This window comes from Carassius carassius, chromosome 43 (genome assembly GCF_963082965.1).
Source record: "Carassius carassius chromosome 43, fCarCar2.1, whole genome shotgun sequence".
Classification (NCBI taxonomy): Eukaryota; Metazoa; Chordata; class Actinopteri; order Cypriniformes; family Cyprinidae; genus Carassius; species Carassius carassius.
In genome coordinates, this window is record NC_081797.1 from 5,701,333 (window position 1) to 5,719,152 (window position 17,820).

Below are 17,820 nucleotides of genomic sequence, written 5' to 3' on the forward strand. Positions count from 1 at the left end.
TAAAGCTTCTCTCAATGGAAAAATAAAAGCTTTTCTCATTCATTTATGAATTCTGAGTTACCCATAAGGAACAGTGAGATTGGATGAATTCTCTGATATTTCATATGCATGTATTATTTCTGCAGTTGCACATAAATGTCCCCAAAATGCTACAAATCACCTCCTAGTCCAGGCTCCACGTGTACACGGTCATACACGCCTCCCAGGCAAATGTGCTCTGATTTTAGACCTGCACCTCCTCCTCATCGCCACATTGTCCTTTAAAAATAAACTTGGAGCAATTCACAAGCTGAGCTCCAGCATAAACACAAGGTTACCTGCTGCTCATACAAATAGGACGCAGTGTGCATGACAAGCTGTTTTAAGATTTATTCTTTAAAACTAACCAGTGTCTGTTATGTTACTAGTAGCTACACCTTTCTTAAATACTGGAAGTATTACTGTATGTCACATTTTAGTCACTATTTATGGAAGCTTATTAAAAGTTTTGTTATTTTAATCAGAATTCAAAATATATTTTTTTCTTCATTTTTTCCCCCCTAACTTTACATATTACAATTCAGATTTTTGTTTCTGGCACAGAATATTTTTCTCAGAATATAAACTCACAATTTCAAGAAAAATATATATTAATCTTTAAAAGATAAATTGTGCAATAACCTTCTTATTTTTCAATCTGTGGTGGAAATAAACTTCCTTATTTCTGACTTTTTCTCTCTCTTAAGTGTTAGTTAATATTTCACATTTCAAACGTTTGTGAGTTTATGTCTCACAATTAATTTTTCTCTCAGAGTTTCAAGAAAAAAGTATTTAAAAAACGTTTTTATTGAATTCTATGGAGATCTATGGTTCAAATATTAACTATTCACTTGTATTCACTATGCATTCCAAGGATTCTTTACAAGTAGCCTATTCATTTTTAATAGTAACCATTCCACTTTCCATAGTATATCTTTATTCTAGTACACTAGCACACAAATTACCAATTTTAAGTGCATTAGAAAACATACAACCTACTAGGAAATTCACAGTATTTAATTGGGCTAACTGCAGCCATTACTTAACTAGGCTAACTAGAGACCAGGTTGACTTGTAAATTACAGTCTATTAAATAGTTCATTAGATGTTCATTTTTCGAAGGACAAAGAATACAATGCATAGTGATGCTTTCAGTACATTAAGCGCTATATCAACATAATAGACTGTAGTTCTTTCTAAGGTCTACAATTTAAAACGGCTTTCCATACAGTGCGTCTTCCACCCCGAGAACATGTTGAGTTTTTGTTTGCGTGGAAGCACATTTTAGATAGAGCTCTGCTCCTGTGAATGAAAGACCCTCCCTTGTTGCTGCGACGCCTGGTTCTTCAGACCGTCATCGCAAGCGATCCGCTTGAATGGGACTTCTGACTATTCAAAGCAACATCGATTGTGCATACCTTTTTAAAGGCCACTGGAATTGCTGAAGGCAAGATCTGGTGCTGGTTCGTCTGTTCGTTCTCAAAGAAAACGGACGTGTAACGGGGTTTTTGTTTTCCAGGGGAAGCTGTAACACAATAGGGACGCTGGAGTTATGAAGGCTCGACGGATGACTGGCGCTGTCCGTTCAGCACCACCCTGCGCCCAATGACACCATAAAAAAACCATTCCTGACGCCCTCAAACCCGAGTCGGGGGGGATATTGGGGTATTGGAGGGTAAACGCGTTCGCATCTTAGAAGTCATTCAAGGGTTTTGGAATTCTGTTGTTGGCATTGACACTTTGAGGCGCACCTGGCACGATCGTAAACACATTTGAATTTTCTGAACATGGGTCGCAGCGCTATGATGACGGTCCACGGGTTGGAGATATGACTAGAGGGGTACGCGATGGGCCAAGGGGACGACAAGGATCGCATCGTGATCAACGTCGGAGGAATCAAGCACCAGACCTACCGCAGCACCCTGCGCACCCTGCCCGGCACTCGACTCTCCTGGCTGGCGGAGCCCGACGCGCTTAATAACTTCGATTATGATGCAAACATCGGGGAGTTTTTCTTCGACCGTCACCCCGGCGTTTTCTCCCACATTCTTAACTATTATCGCACGGGCAAGCTGCATTGCCCGGCGGACGTGTGTGGACCTTTGTATGAGGAAGAGCTGGCGTTTTGGGGGATCGACGAGACAGACGTGGAACCGTGTTGCTGGATGACCTACCGGCAGCATCGAGAGGCGGAGGAGGCTTTGGACAGCTTCGCCGGAGTTGCTCTGGATCTCGGGCATGAAGACCCGGAGCCTGAGGGGGTTGCTGAGGCGTCCGAGGGGGATGAGGGCGTTGAGATGACCCGGAGACTCGCGCAAGGCGACTCGCCCGATAACAGGTCCGGACGCTGGAGCAGGTGGCAGAAAAAGACGTGGGCGCTCTTTGAGGACCCGTACTCCTCAAAATACGCACGGGTGAGTTCATTGAGAAAAGCTATTAGGCTACGTGTTCTCGGAAAAAGATATGGTTTGTTGGACTTCCAGTGTGAATAGTGCTCTAAACCGCTTTAAAACCAGTTTGCAGACCAGCAAAACACTTTAGGCATAATACCGTGTCAGACAAATGATCCTAATGAGCCCATCGGTGAGTCTTGATTTTGATATGAGCTGGGTCATTCCACTAGGTCCTCTCTACTTTGAAAAGGTAATTTTCACAATAAAATAAAATAAATGTATAAAGTACATTTCTGCCAGATTTGAAACATTCTGAAGGAAAATTGCAAAGTGAAGGTACATTTTATTTTATTTTATTATGTTTGACTGAAAATATTATAATTCATATAATACATTGTTTAGTGTGTGTTTGTATATATATATATATAGTACAAACTGTTTATAGAATAAATGCAAAATAGTTTATTTATTTATTTAATTATAAGTAGGCCAAAAACACATCCTCATTATAGAACTGAACAGGAAAATAAATTATCTAATTAAATAAATGAAAATAATATATATTTTTTTGTGGTTGACGAGAAAAATGGCTACTAAAACTAGAGTAATTTTTAATCATATATTCTTGAGATTTGTTCCCCCCATGGAATGACCCAATTGCAGACTTATGGAGAGATAGAGACTCTGGGTGACCACATCTCTGAGCACATCCCACAACTCTGGGTGACCTTGAAATAATACCCACCATCTCTTTCACAAGCTAAAAGAAGCCATAAGATGATGTCATGCACTGCCATACTTTTATAGTAAAAAATAACTTAATTTGTTTACAAGTCTTTACCACAGTGCACCTTAGTTTTGTTGTCTCCTCTGCCTGATGAAGGTTATCAAGTGACTGTGATTTGCTGACTGACTAAGGGTTGGAAATAAAGACTGCTCACATCCTTGCTTGTCCATACAGATCATGTTTTTTTCAAGAGCACGCTGCCACTAACTGCAGCTCGTCTGTTTTGCACCTCACCCCTAGAGACACACAGATACACACAACCCCAAAGCACGCAAACACTAAAGATGCACTCACATAAAGCATTTAAGGGCACTTGTACTGTGAAAGACACTCTCCCCTTGAGATTTTATGAGCATTTCATTAGCTCATTTCAAATGTCAGCTCTTTGCCCTCACCGCTGTCCCATCATTTCTCTCAGCAGGAACCCTATAAGCTCTTAATCGGAGATGAACACCATCCCAGCATTTCTACTAGTCTTGGCAGCCAGGTTAAAACAGGTCAGCTCTACTGACTCTAGCCCACCGCTTTGGCACTGACAGAGCAGGAGATGGATGTCCTCCAAGATCTAAGCGAGCAGATTGTAGAAAAAACTTAAGACTTATAATGGTGGCCAAAAGTTTAGAATAATTAGGATTTAAAATGTCTCTAATGCTGACCAAGACTGCATTTGTTTGATCGAAACTTATAGTAATATTGTGAAATATTATTCCAATTTCAAACAACTGTTTTCTATCTGAATAGATTTTAAAATGTAATTTATTCTTGTGATGGAAAACTTAATTTTAAGCATCATTACTCCAGTCATTCAGAAATCATTCTAATTTGCTGGCTGGCTGCTCAATTATTATTGGTACTCAGTTATTAATAATGGTTCTTATTCTTATCAATGCTGAAAAAGTTTTTGCTGCTTGATATTTTTTTTATTTTTGTGGAAACTGTGTAAAACAATTCAGGATTCTTCGATGAATAGAGAGTTTATTTAAATTTTTTTTTGCATAATATTATAAATGTTTTTACTGTCACTTCTGAATTTATTACATCATAACTGAATAAAAGTAAAAACATTTTTATTATTTTTTAAATTGTAAATTTCTTTCCATTTCTTTTCTTTTTTCCTTTCTTTTTTTCTCCCAAATTATTGTAGAGTATCACAGTTTCCATTAAAACATTAAGCACCAAAAAACTATTTCAGCATTGATAAAAATAAGAAATGACCATTAAAAAAATGAGCACATGAATAAATTACATTTTAAAATATATTCAAATAGAACACAGATTTTTTTCAAATGCAATAATATTATTTTTAAGAAATGCAGCCTTGGTAAGCATAAGAATGGACTTTCAAAAAATGTAAAAATTCTATTATTTAAAACTTTTAGCCACCAGTGTAGAAAGAGTTTCAGGTAGGTTTTGAATGTGGATGATGCATCTAAACAAATAAATTGTAGGTGAGACTGGTTTTCTAGAAGGAAATGTATTATTCATTTGGCTTTGGGCTGCTCTGCCAGGAGCCAGGCTGTCCAACACTGTCTGCTGGATCTGAGGAAAAGTGGCTCGACTCCTGGCAGCACCACAGAGAAACATGAACCAAGCTGCCTGATAGCAAATCAAGCAGTAATGGGTTTGATGAAGTCCGCTTATGGACATCGACCACAGCCAGGATTTGTGATTTAGATCCTCTGCATGACTTGTTTTTAATACACAGTCTGAGCAATCGCTGATGCGTGCTGGGAAAGTTGGGTTTCTGCATCAAATATGCATTCCTGTCAACGATGCTGGATTATTTTTACCACGTTTTCTAAATTCAGCGCCTCTCTGCTTCTCAAGTGGAGGTGGCTGGAAAAAATACAAAGATTTCAGATGAATGAATTGGGATGTTGGAGTCATGGCTAGACTCCATATGCATAGGTGGCGCGGTCAGCCTTGTAAACTGCATTGTACATGCCGTTTCTACTCTAGATCAAGTCAATTCAATTGTTTTGAGTTATTTTTAGGTCGCCTCCATCAAGAAGAATATCTTAATTACATTACAACTTGACAACTCAATTACCTGCTGTGATCACAGATGACATCTTTCTTTATCTTTATCTAAACTAAAAGCCAAGAAGCCTGCAGGGCATGCATTTTGTAAAGACAAGCAAAAGGTTTAGGCTTCTTAGAGATAGAAACTGACAAGAATGATAGAGGATTTTTTTTTATTATATAAAATAAATAAATGCATTTTCTCAGTATTATAGAAACATTGTTATAAAGCTAACTGTTGGAAACTTGGCATTGGTCCTCTTTCAAAATGATGATGCTACAGCACCGTACCTCAGTACAGGATCAGGTGAATCTGTCATTTTGTCTTAGTTGCATGTTTTGTAAAATATAACAGGAAATAGGATCATTTCGAGTGAGGTGTTCTGTTGTTTTCTGATGTTAGCTAGTTTGTCCGTTGCATTGCAAACAACAGATGCCGCTCTGTGGTTGATAATGTGTCCTGTCGTTCTCCTACAGTATTGCCTGTGAAGGTGTGAATGTTACAAAACTGGTCAAGAACATGTCCAGGTCATTTTTAACCCCAAAATCAAAAGTGAGAAAGAAGAAATCAATTTATTTATTTTTTTATTTTTATTTATTTTATTTTTTAACACAGTGAGGTCTACTATTAAGCCTTAACAAATAACATTGTTTTACATTAAACATTTTCTTATAAGTTTTTATATAAGGTTTTATTTTCAAGTCAGTTAAGCTATCCATTCATATCAATGTATTGCACTTTTTAAAATGGTAAATAATTACATACAATTAATTATATTAAATAAATGGATTAAATAAAGCAGTATTTATTTTGATACTTTATGTTGATTAAAATAAAGGAAATCATTCTCTTACAGTATCTCTTTGCATTTTAAAAATGTATTAGTCAAAATTAATTGAATTTTAATTTAGATGAATTAGTATTTTATTTAATTGTTTGTTTTGCTTTGTTTTGTGTTTGTGTGTGTGTGTGTGTGTGTGTGTGTGTGTTAAATGTGGTCTGGACACACAACAACCAGAAGTCTTTTTATGGGAACCATAAGCTAAATTTTTGTCTTATTGTCTGTCAATGCAATCACAAGCCAATGCCCTTCATTTTGGTGTAAATGGGTCCGGCTTAGTATGAAACCCTGTTCAGACCCAGAAATTCTTCTGAGAAAGAGAATATAAATTCCAGCTGCACTGTGCCATAATCGAACAGGAGGTGAACACACAAGGCCTATGGCTCAGACGCTGTCTGCATGCATGTAGATTGTCCAGACTCATCCTCACAGTAATTATCAAGCTGCACGTCATTCATTCGTCTGCCTGGCTGAGGTGTGTGAGTGTATTTAATGAGAACATCTCATATCTCAGCTGCATCAGCATCACAGTAACACATTGGTATACACACAAACATACACTTGCACACAGAATGAATCAGCGTCGGGCCGCCCACCCACTAACACAGTTACCAGCACTTCAAAATTCCCAGCACTGGCGCTCACAGGATTTTTTCAAGGGATGAAAAATGAAAATGGGCTCTTTAACCCAGAGTAAATGGCTGCAAATGATGATGCTTTAGATTGACTGTCAGTATGTCTGCAGTCAACATCCCTAATGGTGTGAAAAAGGACTAGATTCACAGAAAGATATATTGCCAGAAAGTACTGCAAGAGATCGGGGTTTGGCTGGTTAGCATGGTTGCATTAGCCCCTACTGGTAGATGCCGTAAATACACCATCTGGACTCAAAAAAGCATTTTCTCCATTGACGACCATTCAGAATAAGAAGATGTGTGTGGAGGGTTAAAACTTAAAATGGACTGTCACTTCATCAGTGTGTGATGGGAGGGCAAAGGGGAGAAATGGATCATGTTGTGTCCCCTGAGATCAAGGGGATCAAGCTGTTCTTTGTGTTTATCTTGATCAATGAGAGAGTGAGGATAAAACGTTCTCATGGATCAAACTGTTGCCCTCTGGGATTTGCAAGGTCGTGAGAATGTGCTTTCGCCCTCAGTTTGAGGAGAGCAAAAGTGATTCAGCAATATAAAAAAAGCCCTTTTTCAAATGTGATATCTGTAGCATTTGTTGTTTTGCATGAATTACACAAAATGTATAAGCATCTGTAAATGAGAAAAAAAGCAGCAGAGATTATGTAATTCATGTCTTACCTTGAGGAATTATTAACTGCTTTTTTACCGCCCCAGTCTGTTCAATGACCATCTGATGCATTTTTTATATAAAACTGGAAAGAACTTGTGAAAACTGTAAATTCCAGGTACAATGGCATGTAAAAAAGGCATTGTTTGCAGAGACAGGTTGTAAATCAAAACTTTCCTCTATGTTGATAATCAGCAGAACAAATGCTTGCATAGTAGTCTTCATTGAGAAGTGTAGCAATGCCATGTTAATTATTTCCTTATGTTGTACGTCATCTTTCGAGCATCATTAAGATATCAAGTTGTATCCCACATCCGTCTTTGAATGAATCAGAGCATAATTACTGTGCAGCTGTAGGAAATTGCCACGGCAATGAGCTGTGATGTGAAACTGGAAAAATGTGTCTATTTTACACTTTTAAGAGCCTTCCAAAAACAAAACTGGCCCTGTTAACAACACATACAATAGGAAATTCAAATATTTGCAATTTAAATCTCTCTTGCGCATTTTTTTCCCCATCAAAATACATGGATTCTTTTGAATGCTCATCAATGGAGAAATATGCTTTTTGCTGCCAAAATGTTTCTCCTCCCTACAAACACAGGAAACGAGTCACATCTAGGGAATAGTGTCTGTTAGACTAAGCACTGGCTGACCCAGATATAAACCGCCTGTGGAAGAAGAATTTATGTGAATCAAATAACTGAAAGGTGTTGCTAGCTGTAAGAACCAGAGGCAGATCAGGACAGAGAAGGTATATTAATGAACTTCATGAAACATGGTATATGAGCAAAAGAACATTGATATTGGATACTAGCTTACGTATTGTAAATGCAGATATAATTATATGAATGAAAATCATCTGTAATTGGTTCAGTAATGATACAATGAAATTTGGTCATGAGTTGGCTGAGTGAGTAGTAAAAATTTGAAGATAATTGTTTACAAAAATGGTAATTCTGGAATGGTTGCTTTTTATTAGTACTTTCAAACAATTAATTGTGATTAATCACATCCAACATCAATTATATTATGTATGTGTCCTGTGTATATTTAATATGTATATATAAATACACAAACTTACAGTATATATTTTGAAAATATTAATGTTTATACATTTATATATTCACACACACACACACACACACACACACACACACACACACACACACACACACACACACACACACACACACACACATACATAACATATGCATGTGCTTGTATTTATATACTGTATACATATTAAATATACTCAGTATACACACATATATTATGTAAACAAAAACTTTTATTATGAATGCGATTAATCGTTTGACAGTTCTACTTTTTATAACTGAAAATAGGTCAACAATTGTATTTTTTTTTAGAAATTAGCATGCAATGCATTTGGTACTGCTGTTCCAAGCATTACATTTTGGCTTGACTTGAGAATGATACATCAAACCATGTGGACTGTTAAGAAGAGGTGCTATTGCCCTTCAGAGTGGTTTGACTCACAGTTTTTCCCGATGGAAGATAAAATGGGTGAGAAAATCCAATATATTTACATTAAAGGGAGCAACTGAGACCTGGTAAGCAGCCATCCAGAAAACCCAAGTATTAGAGTACTGACTTCTAAACAGCCAAGCAAGAATAAACCAATTTTTTTATTTTTTAAAGAAAATGAAAAAATTGTGTTAAAGTGATTGTTAAATTCCAAGGATTCATTGAATTTCTATTATGCGCTGATGGATGATTTGTCATTCAGATTTACAGCCTAATTTAATATTTAATTTGAGCAGAATATTAAATTCATACATAATGGAGTTGCCAGAAGACAATCCCAAGGTAAGGAAAACATGGCCAACTTGCACTTATGTAATTCCACCACTAGCCAGTATTCAGTCATCCTGTGGTGGGGTCCCCCTACTGAAATCCAGTTCCATCTGTCCATGCTTGTTGTTCTATCTTACGGTAAGCTGCCATGTAAGTGGTGCAAACCTCCTCCATCCTCTTTCAAAGCACCCAAGGGAACATCTCACCAAATCTGCATGTGGTAACCTTGTAAGAGGCTGATTATCCCAAATTATCCCAAAGTGGTGGAGGGTAGTCATATTGGTGCGTTTCTGTCATTCAATGCTTTCCTTGAGAGCACACAGTGTTTTTGAGTTTCATCTGTTAAACCCCCCATTTGTAGACGTGGCACTTTTCAGGAGCACATTTGAGAAACTGAAGATGTGACATTATCCAAGTGCACTTCTTCTGAATTCTGCTGAAAGGGTGTTTTCATGATGTTGTAATTGGATTTATTTTTGTCTGCTCTGATGTTGGGAAAACCTATTTATAGCTGAACTGTGTGTCACATCTGTTTTGTAAGGAATTAAAAAAAAACAAGCATTAAAAGAATTCTGTCATTCTATCATGTTGTATTGTATGTAAGTATTGAAAAAGTACCATAAAGGTACTTAAGTATCATGTCTTCTGAAGTTATAGAAAGCTATCAGCATAGACAAGCGCTATCTTCCAAAATCTTCCCTGTTGTGTTCCACAGAAGAACGAATGTTATACAGAAAGTTTGGAAGACAAAATTTGAAAGAACTGCAATTTTTAGACTTTCATTAAGGTCTTACATAACATCTCTCTCTCTCTCTCTTTTTCCCACAGTGGGTAGCATTTGCATCTTTGTTCTTTATTTTGGTGTCCATTACCACATTCTGTTTGGAGACTCATGAGGCCTTCAATCCCATCATCAACCACACAGAGACTTACATGGTGGGCAATGAAACGAGGGAGCGTGTCTTTCCCGTGACGGAGACTATGGTGCAGTTAACCTACGTTGAGGGTGTCTGTGTTGTGTGGTTCACTTTTGAGTTTCTAATCCGAGTGACTACCTGTCCAAACAAATTAAAATTTGTCAGAAATGCCCTCAACATTATAGATTTTGTGGCCATCCTCCCCTTCTACCTGGAGGTAGGGCTGAGCGGACTCCCCTTCAAAGCAGCAAAAGATGTGCTGGGTTTCCTCCGTGTGGTACGATTCGTTCGAATTCTCCGTATATTCAAGCTGACGCGACACTTTGTGGGTTTGCGAGTACTAGGGCACACACTTCGTGCCAGTACCAATGAATTTATCCTCCTCATTATTTTCCTTGCACTCGGAGTCTTAATCTTTGCCACTATGATCTACTATGCTGAACGTTTTGGAAGAAACCTCAATGATCCTTACGCCAGTAATGACACACACTTCAAGAACATCCCCATTGGCTTTTGGTGGGCTGTGGTAACAATGACAACTCTTGGCTATGGCGATATGTACCCTCAGACAACATCTGGCATGCTGGTGGGTGCACTGTGTGCTCTGGCAGGTGTGCTGACGATTGCCATGCCTGTACCTGTAATTGTGAACAACTTCGGCATGTACTACTCCCTAGCCATGGCGAAACAAAAACTACCAAAGAAAAAAAATAAACATATCCCACGAGCACCTCAACTGGGGTCTCCCAACTACTGCAAGTCAGCGATTAACTCCCCACGACCCAGCACACACAGTGACACATGCCCCCTGGCGCAGGAAGAGGTCTCTGAGATCAGATACCAAGGTAGGAGCTAATATTTTATAATCTGTGAATTTCTATCAAAGTGAAACGACAGTGAAATGGTAACCTTAAATTATTTTCTTTTTTGGTTTACTCAAGAGGTTCAATTATTTGGTTTTACCAAGTTTTTTGACTGTAGAAAGTTCTGAAGAAGAATATAGAAGATATTTGTCTTACTTTTGGTGCTTTTCTACTGCGTGGTATGACTCGGCTCAGTACGGTACGGCATAGCACGGCTCGTCGCGGTTTGGGTTTCCACTGCAGTTTAGTATCACTTTAGAGTGGGTGGGATTATTCACGTCGTTATAGTTGTCTCTACTGCCATGACCTGTGAAAACATTTTTTTTTTTATTCCGCGTCACCCCATCAAGCTCTCGCTGGATCCACTCCTCTGCTATCAACAAGAGGAACGTCTGTACTTCTGCAACACACAACAAAACTTTTTGGCTGTTAAAAAAACAATTGCATACGACCCTTTGCTGGGTTTGCTGATTTAAATTTAGTGGTTCTTTTGTGTTTGTGTCGCAAGTTCAGTGACGCAGGAGGTGACAATTTTCTCCAGCCAATACGTGATCAGAAGAGGTTACACATCACATTTTGGTAATGGTATGGTTCACTTAGAACCTCAACCGAGGTGGTATTAAAAAAAGAACCAGGTACCAGGTACTGTACCCAGTGGAAAACCACCTAAAAATTGAACCGTACCGAGCCGTGCCATGCAGTGGAAAAGTGCCATTTGACTCTTTTAATGTTATTCTGTTAGTTTAGCACAGGGGTGTCAAATTCAGTTCCTGGAGGGCTGGAGCCCTACAGAGTTTAGATTCAACCCTAATTAAACACACCTGATCCAACTAATCAAGTCCTTCAGGTTTATTTAAAAACTACATGGTATGTGTGTTGGAGCAGGGTTGAAACGGAACTCTGTAGGCCCTCCAGTAATTGAGTATGACACCCCTGGTTTAGCATGTTGATCTGCTGAGCTCTTAGACGTTTAGCAAGAATGAACTGAACTTGAGTTGGACACATCTGAATAATGAATCTACTGGTAGTTTTGATTTTAGACAAGAACCTTGTGATTAATATTTCTGAGTAAATAGTGGTCTTGTTTTTGAAAATTAAAAAGTAGTAATAGTTTTAGAAATGCAGAAATCTTTTCATTTCTCAGTGGATTTGCTCTCATGGAAGCTTACCACTACTCTAAGCTTTCACAGGCATCTAAATTACATATAGTCCAACTTAGCAATTAAGGCTAACTACACACACCAGAGATTATGCTATGTCAGAGAATGCTTAAAATCTATTGATTTGAAAGGGCATGGTATGTTTTAAGGACGTACAGGGAAAGGGCTTGTGAAACTGACAATAAATTCTACATGTAGGTCAGGGGTATTCATTCCTGCTCCTGTAGACCCAATGTTTTACAAAGTTCAAGTCCAACCCTGCTTTAACTAACCTGCCTTTAATTTTTAAGTAATTCTGAAAGAGATTATCTGGTTCAAGTTTGTTTGCTTAAGGTTGGAGCTCGACAGGACAGTGGGTCACCTTAAGTAACCCTGACCTAGGTCATGACATACCAGTACAATATGGCTTTCTAGTGTTAGAAAATATTAGAGCCAGGTGAATTTGGATAACATCATGCACGGTGGAAAAAGCATCTCTGTTTCTTGCAGAAATGTCATTTACAAATCAGCAGGTTTGAATTTTAAGAGTGGTTTGGTTTTCAGGATGTTTTGCAGTGTTGATAGCCTGAAATAAATCCTGCATGTCACCTTGCATCAATCTATAATGAGTCATCTCTCTTTGCCTGTGACTGAAGATTTTAAAGTGAACGGGGAGCCTTCCAAAGCTGCCCTGGCCAATGAGGACTGTCCTCACATCGACCAGGCAGTGTCGCCCGAGGAAGTATTCAGCCCTGTGGACCGTGAGAGACCATGCTTCCTGCTCACCTCCGGAGGAGAACGAGCCAGTCACACAGGGGGGAGAGTCAGGAAGGGTACGTAACCAGCCAATCACTGATAGCCGTCAGAGCACTGCCAGTGCTGTGTCTGAAAGTGGAGCAGCTGTCGATCAAAGATGCTCTTTCAGTGCAAAATGACCGACTGTCACTCAGCCTTCTTTCTTGCAGTCTGATAGCTCCTCAAGTCTGCCGTTACTCTAAGGTTGACAGGAAAAGCTGCGATAGAAATGAGATATCCAAGTGAGCCGTCAACATGCTTCTTTTCATTTATAGCTCAGTCCGAACAAGATCTTTGAGAAGAACATTCCGTGCCAGTTTTTCCTAATGTATTCATGCAAATGCAGTACATTTTACAGTATGTATTTCAGGCAGATTCAGTGGACCATTATGTGAGGGTCCACTTTTAAATAAACAGTAACATTGTTTATGAAAACAATGTTTATATACGGTAAATTAAATAAGTTTCAGCATAATGTATAGCAGTGTGCTTGTTTGCATGCAGATTCACAATGGCGGGTGGTCCTGGTGAACTTCACAAGAGATGCAGCATGGGATATGGGGCATGTGATCACATGGCAAGAACTCAGCCAGTCAGAAGCTCTCAGTTGAACATTAACAGCAAACAGGTGCCATTAGCCATGATACCCTACTGAAAAGACCAGTTTCCTAGCATGAATTCCCATGCTTATCCAGGCTTGTTATGTGCTGGTCCAACTTTTGGGGCCAGAATGGTGATGCTGGATGACAAAAGAAGACTTGCTGGAAGAGCTAGTTAAGTAGTTTTCTCTGGACACTGCTACCAGTATGCATAACACAACCAATTATGCTGGTCATTTCAACAGGGTGGTCAAGATAAGACTATGCCAGGGAATCAAAGTCTTTCCTTAACTCTTGCAATAAAGATAACACATTGAGGACAAGAAAGTGTTAGTCTAAGCATTAAGTAAAAGTGAAATACTTCTGTTGCTTGTTAGTCCCGTAGTTAGCCCTATATTTAACAGAAGTAGCATCATCTGGTAGTTAAGCAGCTGCACTACCAAAAAACTGGTTGTACATATACGATTGTTTCTTGTTGGGCTGATGTGTCTGGCTGAGTTCTTTGATGTCTATCTGAACCTGTGTTGTGCTGTACAGCACTGTGAAACCACCTCATGCATGCAGTAGACAGTTTGAAGTATAGAATGCACGGAGGATGATGCAGTTGACTTGGCAATCAGTCACTGTCAACTGGCTAACAATGCACATAACAAGTACAATGTCAAAGCAACACTAACCAAATCTAATCTGTGCATACACATACATGAACATACATGAACCTACTTTAAGAAGGATATTTATTTACAAGCAAACCTTGGCAGAGAGTCTTTGTCTAGAGTTGAAGACTGCTCTGAGGTTTTACTGAAAGCCCTTTTTCTCTTCAAATGAAGGTTATGAAAAGCCATGGAGCCATAGCCGCATGTCTGGAGGCGTGGCCTCAGTGTCGGCCCTGCCCTGCAGCCCGCCCTGTCTCATGCAGCAGGTCCACTCTCCCATCCCATCCATCCTGTAGCATGGACAACAAAACTAACCAATCAGAGGCCCTCGCTCCGCAGTGCTGCGCAGAGACGCCTGCTCACACCGTGTCACTGTGTACCATCCATCTCTCATTAAACTCTTTTTCATTTGAACACTTCTTCTTGCTCCTCTTGCTTACTCTCTTCTTCTCCATCTCCTTCTTATTTTCTTTCTAATCCTCTGTCCTTCTCACTTTTCCTTCCTCTTCTTCCCCTTTCCTTCTTTATTTTCTACTTTGTATATTATCATCTCCTTTTCATCTTCAGTTTATCCTTCCTTATCCTCTTCCTTGTTCTTTTTTTGCCTCTTTTCCTATCTTCTACTTCAACTTCCTCTGCTAATTCACATGTCCTTCCTCATCTCTTTCTTCTCTCCTTCTCATTCCTCATTTCATTTCCCATGTCCTTTTCTGCTCCTTCTTATTCTCTTTTACTTCCTCATTATCTGTCTTTCTCCTTCCTCTTCCTTCTCTATTTACCTTCTGCTTCCTCTTTTCACTTGCTCTTTCCTCTTCCCTCTTCTTTCATTATTTTTTCCTTGCTATTTCCACTCTTTGCATTCTTCTTCCTCCTCCCTTCCCCTTCCTCTTCATGCGACCTTCCTCCTCTCTTCTCTTCCTTCCCTTTTTTCTCCTCATCTATTCTTGTCCTCTTCCATTTCTCTTCTTTCTTTTCTCCACAGTCTCTCATCTCCCTATGCAGTGGTCTCATCTGACTCCCCTCCACCTTCTATGCTGTCTCATTTCTTTCCTCACTTTCGATATTCTGCACTGTTCTTTCTTCTCTTTCTCTCACCTTCATAACTCCTTTTTTCCCCAAACCCTGAGTGTTTTAAGGTGTGGTTTTCATTAGGTGCTATTGGACACCATTGAAAGGGGGGAAAAAAGATGAGACAATGGCTTTTTCATATATGATATAAGATAAGTTAGTTTGAAATGACACTAAACAATCATGATTCAAGTGATGCACATGTCACCAACATAGAAACTTGACTGAAGAAACTTCATTTGCATTTGCATGCCTTGCATGGGAAACTATCTGAGAAAACAATGTAAGTTTATTGAAACAGTGTAACAAAAATAGTTTTTTTCATCCAAAGCTTCTTTAAATATATCTGATGCAGAGTATGATATCATTTACGATGACATACAATATATGTAGCAATTGTTTTTTTATTTTTACATTTTTTGCCTTTCCCCAAACTATGATCTCTGGTGTTTTTTTAAACACCTTGTATCTATTGGTACTGTAGCAGCTAGTGAGTCGAACATTCGTTCAGATTGAAACAGAGCAGGCATATTTAAATAGCAGAATTTCAATTAAAAAAATCAGCTATTATATAAATAAGGTTTTATTTTCACAAAAAGAAACAAACATATTTTTCATAAATTCAGTTTCAAATGTGATTTATCTGGAATACATAAATGTGTATATCACATTTTCAAACGTGTAACAATGTAGCAAATCACAAAGAAAATATACAATATAGATGTATCGTGCAGTTGACAAAATAAAACGTCTTTAAAAAAAGAAAATAATCAAGTGTACTTTTGGGATTATTTGGGGAGAGGTAAATGCATGCACTTTTATGCAAAAATACATATGCGAATGACAAAACTGTAAATATGAACCTTGCATGAAATAAATTTTGTATCCAATCTGTATATAGACTCTGGTTTTCTTTGACAGAACATGCATACATGACTCCCCCGGTTGCTTGGCAATAAGCCGTGCCTGTTTTTGTGATGTCTCTTTGATCTTTCACCCTATCTTTATCACTGAGCTGTTTTTCCCGGCAGCTATTTTTGGACTTTACAGTCCGTATTTAAAGTTGCAATTATGCACCAGTGTTACTAGCTCATAATTCAATCCTGGTAAAAGGATGCACAATCACACTTGCATCTTAAAAGGTCAGAAAGGTCAAAGAGAGAGTGTGTGACCTCCCGGTAAAGTGGAGGGATTGAAACAGGAGAGCCGAGGCAGGACTAGCGGTGATCATGCCCTATTTCGCACACCGTTAGCATGCCACAAGTCATTAACCGAGCATGTCACACCGTCCCACTGCGTACAAAACCAATCACAGCATGACCTGATGAGTTAATCATATTAACAATAACCTGTAGACTTACACCGTATCTGAATGAATGCAGCATGGAAGAGTGCATGGTAAACCCTGAGTTTACCATGAGCCTGTAAAGAAGGTCATATTCACCTGCTTGACACACATCACCCTGATTGCTTGCACTGTTCGAGGCACAACAATCCCGCCAAACTTCTTCATCTGCCCACCCCTCTCCCATGTTTCTGTGCTGTTCGTTTGGTGTATTAATATGATTTTCCTTGTTGTTTGTTGTTGTTGTTTTCTCTCCGTGTTTTTTTAGAGACCCAGCGCGCCAACCGAAGCAGACAACCAACCGAGTCAGTGTGTGTAATGAACCATGGTGTACCAACCACTATGTGTGTCAACCATAAAGCCACATCCCCCACCTGATAGTACCGTATTTAGTGCGTTTGTGAGTGTGTGCTGTTGTAAATTAGCACTTCTCGTCCGAGTTGTGACTAAGGATTAATTCAGCGTAGATGTAGCACAGTTACCAAGAGAAGCTGTAGTTGTTCAGCCGTAAGTAGCGTTGTTTTGTACGTGGTTTATTGTGCTGTGCGAAGTGCCTGTTATTTTTCCGTTCATGAGTGTCAGTGTTGTACATGGTACTTGTGTGTGCTAGTTTTGTGAAAACATGACCTTTCTTTTATTTCATTGAAGTGTTTGTTTTAGGTTGTTTAAATGTTGTAAAAATGTTACTCCAGTCACTAATCACATTTCAGTGGAAAAAAAAAACAAAAAACTAATCACCAACCTTTGTGATCATGTTTGAGTAGGGAGAAAAAAAAATTAGCAACTGTTTTCCCGCATTTTGTACTATTGTAGTTACCATGTAGAAAAATGCCTTTTGCACTGTTTGCAGCGTTCACTTTTACAATCCTTTCTGTAGAACAAATGGCAATTTGATATATTTTGTAGCTGATTGGCTGGTAACTTTAGAGATGCACCGCGTACTAATCAGACGCGACTAATCAGGCTCCGCCCTCAATGAAATCTCACTGATTCAAAATTGTATTTGTCTTAAATATTTATATTTGACATTTAATATACGGCGATTGTTTTCTGACTGGTTGTGAAAATATGTAGTTGCTGAAAATTTGATTAAATACTACAAAAATCAAATTCTTTTTTTGTTTGACTAGGAAAGAAGTGATTTTGATGCACAAAGTTATTTAAACCGATGAAAATGAGGATCCTGTTGTAAATCACTTTGTAAACCTGCCTCATCGATTGTGTTCTGATTGGCTGTATTTCAGCATAAAAAGACGTTA

The 17,820-nt window shown here is 38.7% G+C and overlaps 1 protein-coding gene across 4 annotated transcripts; it reads left to right on the forward strand.

Annotated features, from left to right (window-relative positions):
* The first annotated feature begins 1,212 nt into the window (after nt 1-1,212).
* On the forward strand, nt 1,213-17,270 carry LOC132124893 (potassium voltage-gated channel subfamily C member 1-like). Of its 4 annotated transcripts, XM_059536044.1 has the most exons (5): nt 1,213-2,432; nt 10,008-10,941; nt 12,755-12,931; nt 13,398-13,521; nt 14,323-14,442. In XM_059536044.1, the coding sequence occupies exons 1-4, from the start codon at nt 1,866-1,868 to the stop codon at nt 13,502-13,504; spliced, it is 1,785 nt and encodes a 594-aa protein (XP_059392027.1). In that variant the 5' UTR covers nt 1,213-1,865; the 3' UTR covers nt 13,505-13,521; nt 14,323-14,442. The 4 variants fall into 4 exon arrangements, with proteins under 4 accessions (XP_059392027.1, XP_059392026.1, XP_059392025.1 ...); XM_059536043.1 differs by lacking the exon at nt 14,323-14,442 and having other exon boundaries at nt 13,398-14,186; XM_059536042.1 differs by lacking the exons at nt 13,398-13,521; nt 14,323-14,442 and adding an exon at nt 16,830-17,270 and having other exon boundaries at nt 1,214-2,432.
* Nucleotides 17,271-17,820: the final 550 nt, after the last annotated feature.

What these genes read in the sequence shown, in the direction of transcription:
- LOC132124893 (XM_059536041.1), top strand. Translation starts at nt 1,866, where the DNA reads ATGGGCCAAGGGGACGACAAGGATCGCATCGTGATCAACGTCGGAGGA. An exon ending in ACTCCTCAAAATACGCACGG is followed by an intron (nt 2,433 to 10,007) that starts GTGAGTTCATTG and finishes TTTTTCCCACAG; the next exon opens with TGGGTAGCATTTGCATCTTT. An exon ending in AGGGGGGAGAGTCAGGAAGG is followed by an intron (nt 12,932 to 14,322) that starts GTACGTAACCAG and finishes CTTCAAATGAAG; the next exon opens with GTTATGAAAAGCCATGGAGC.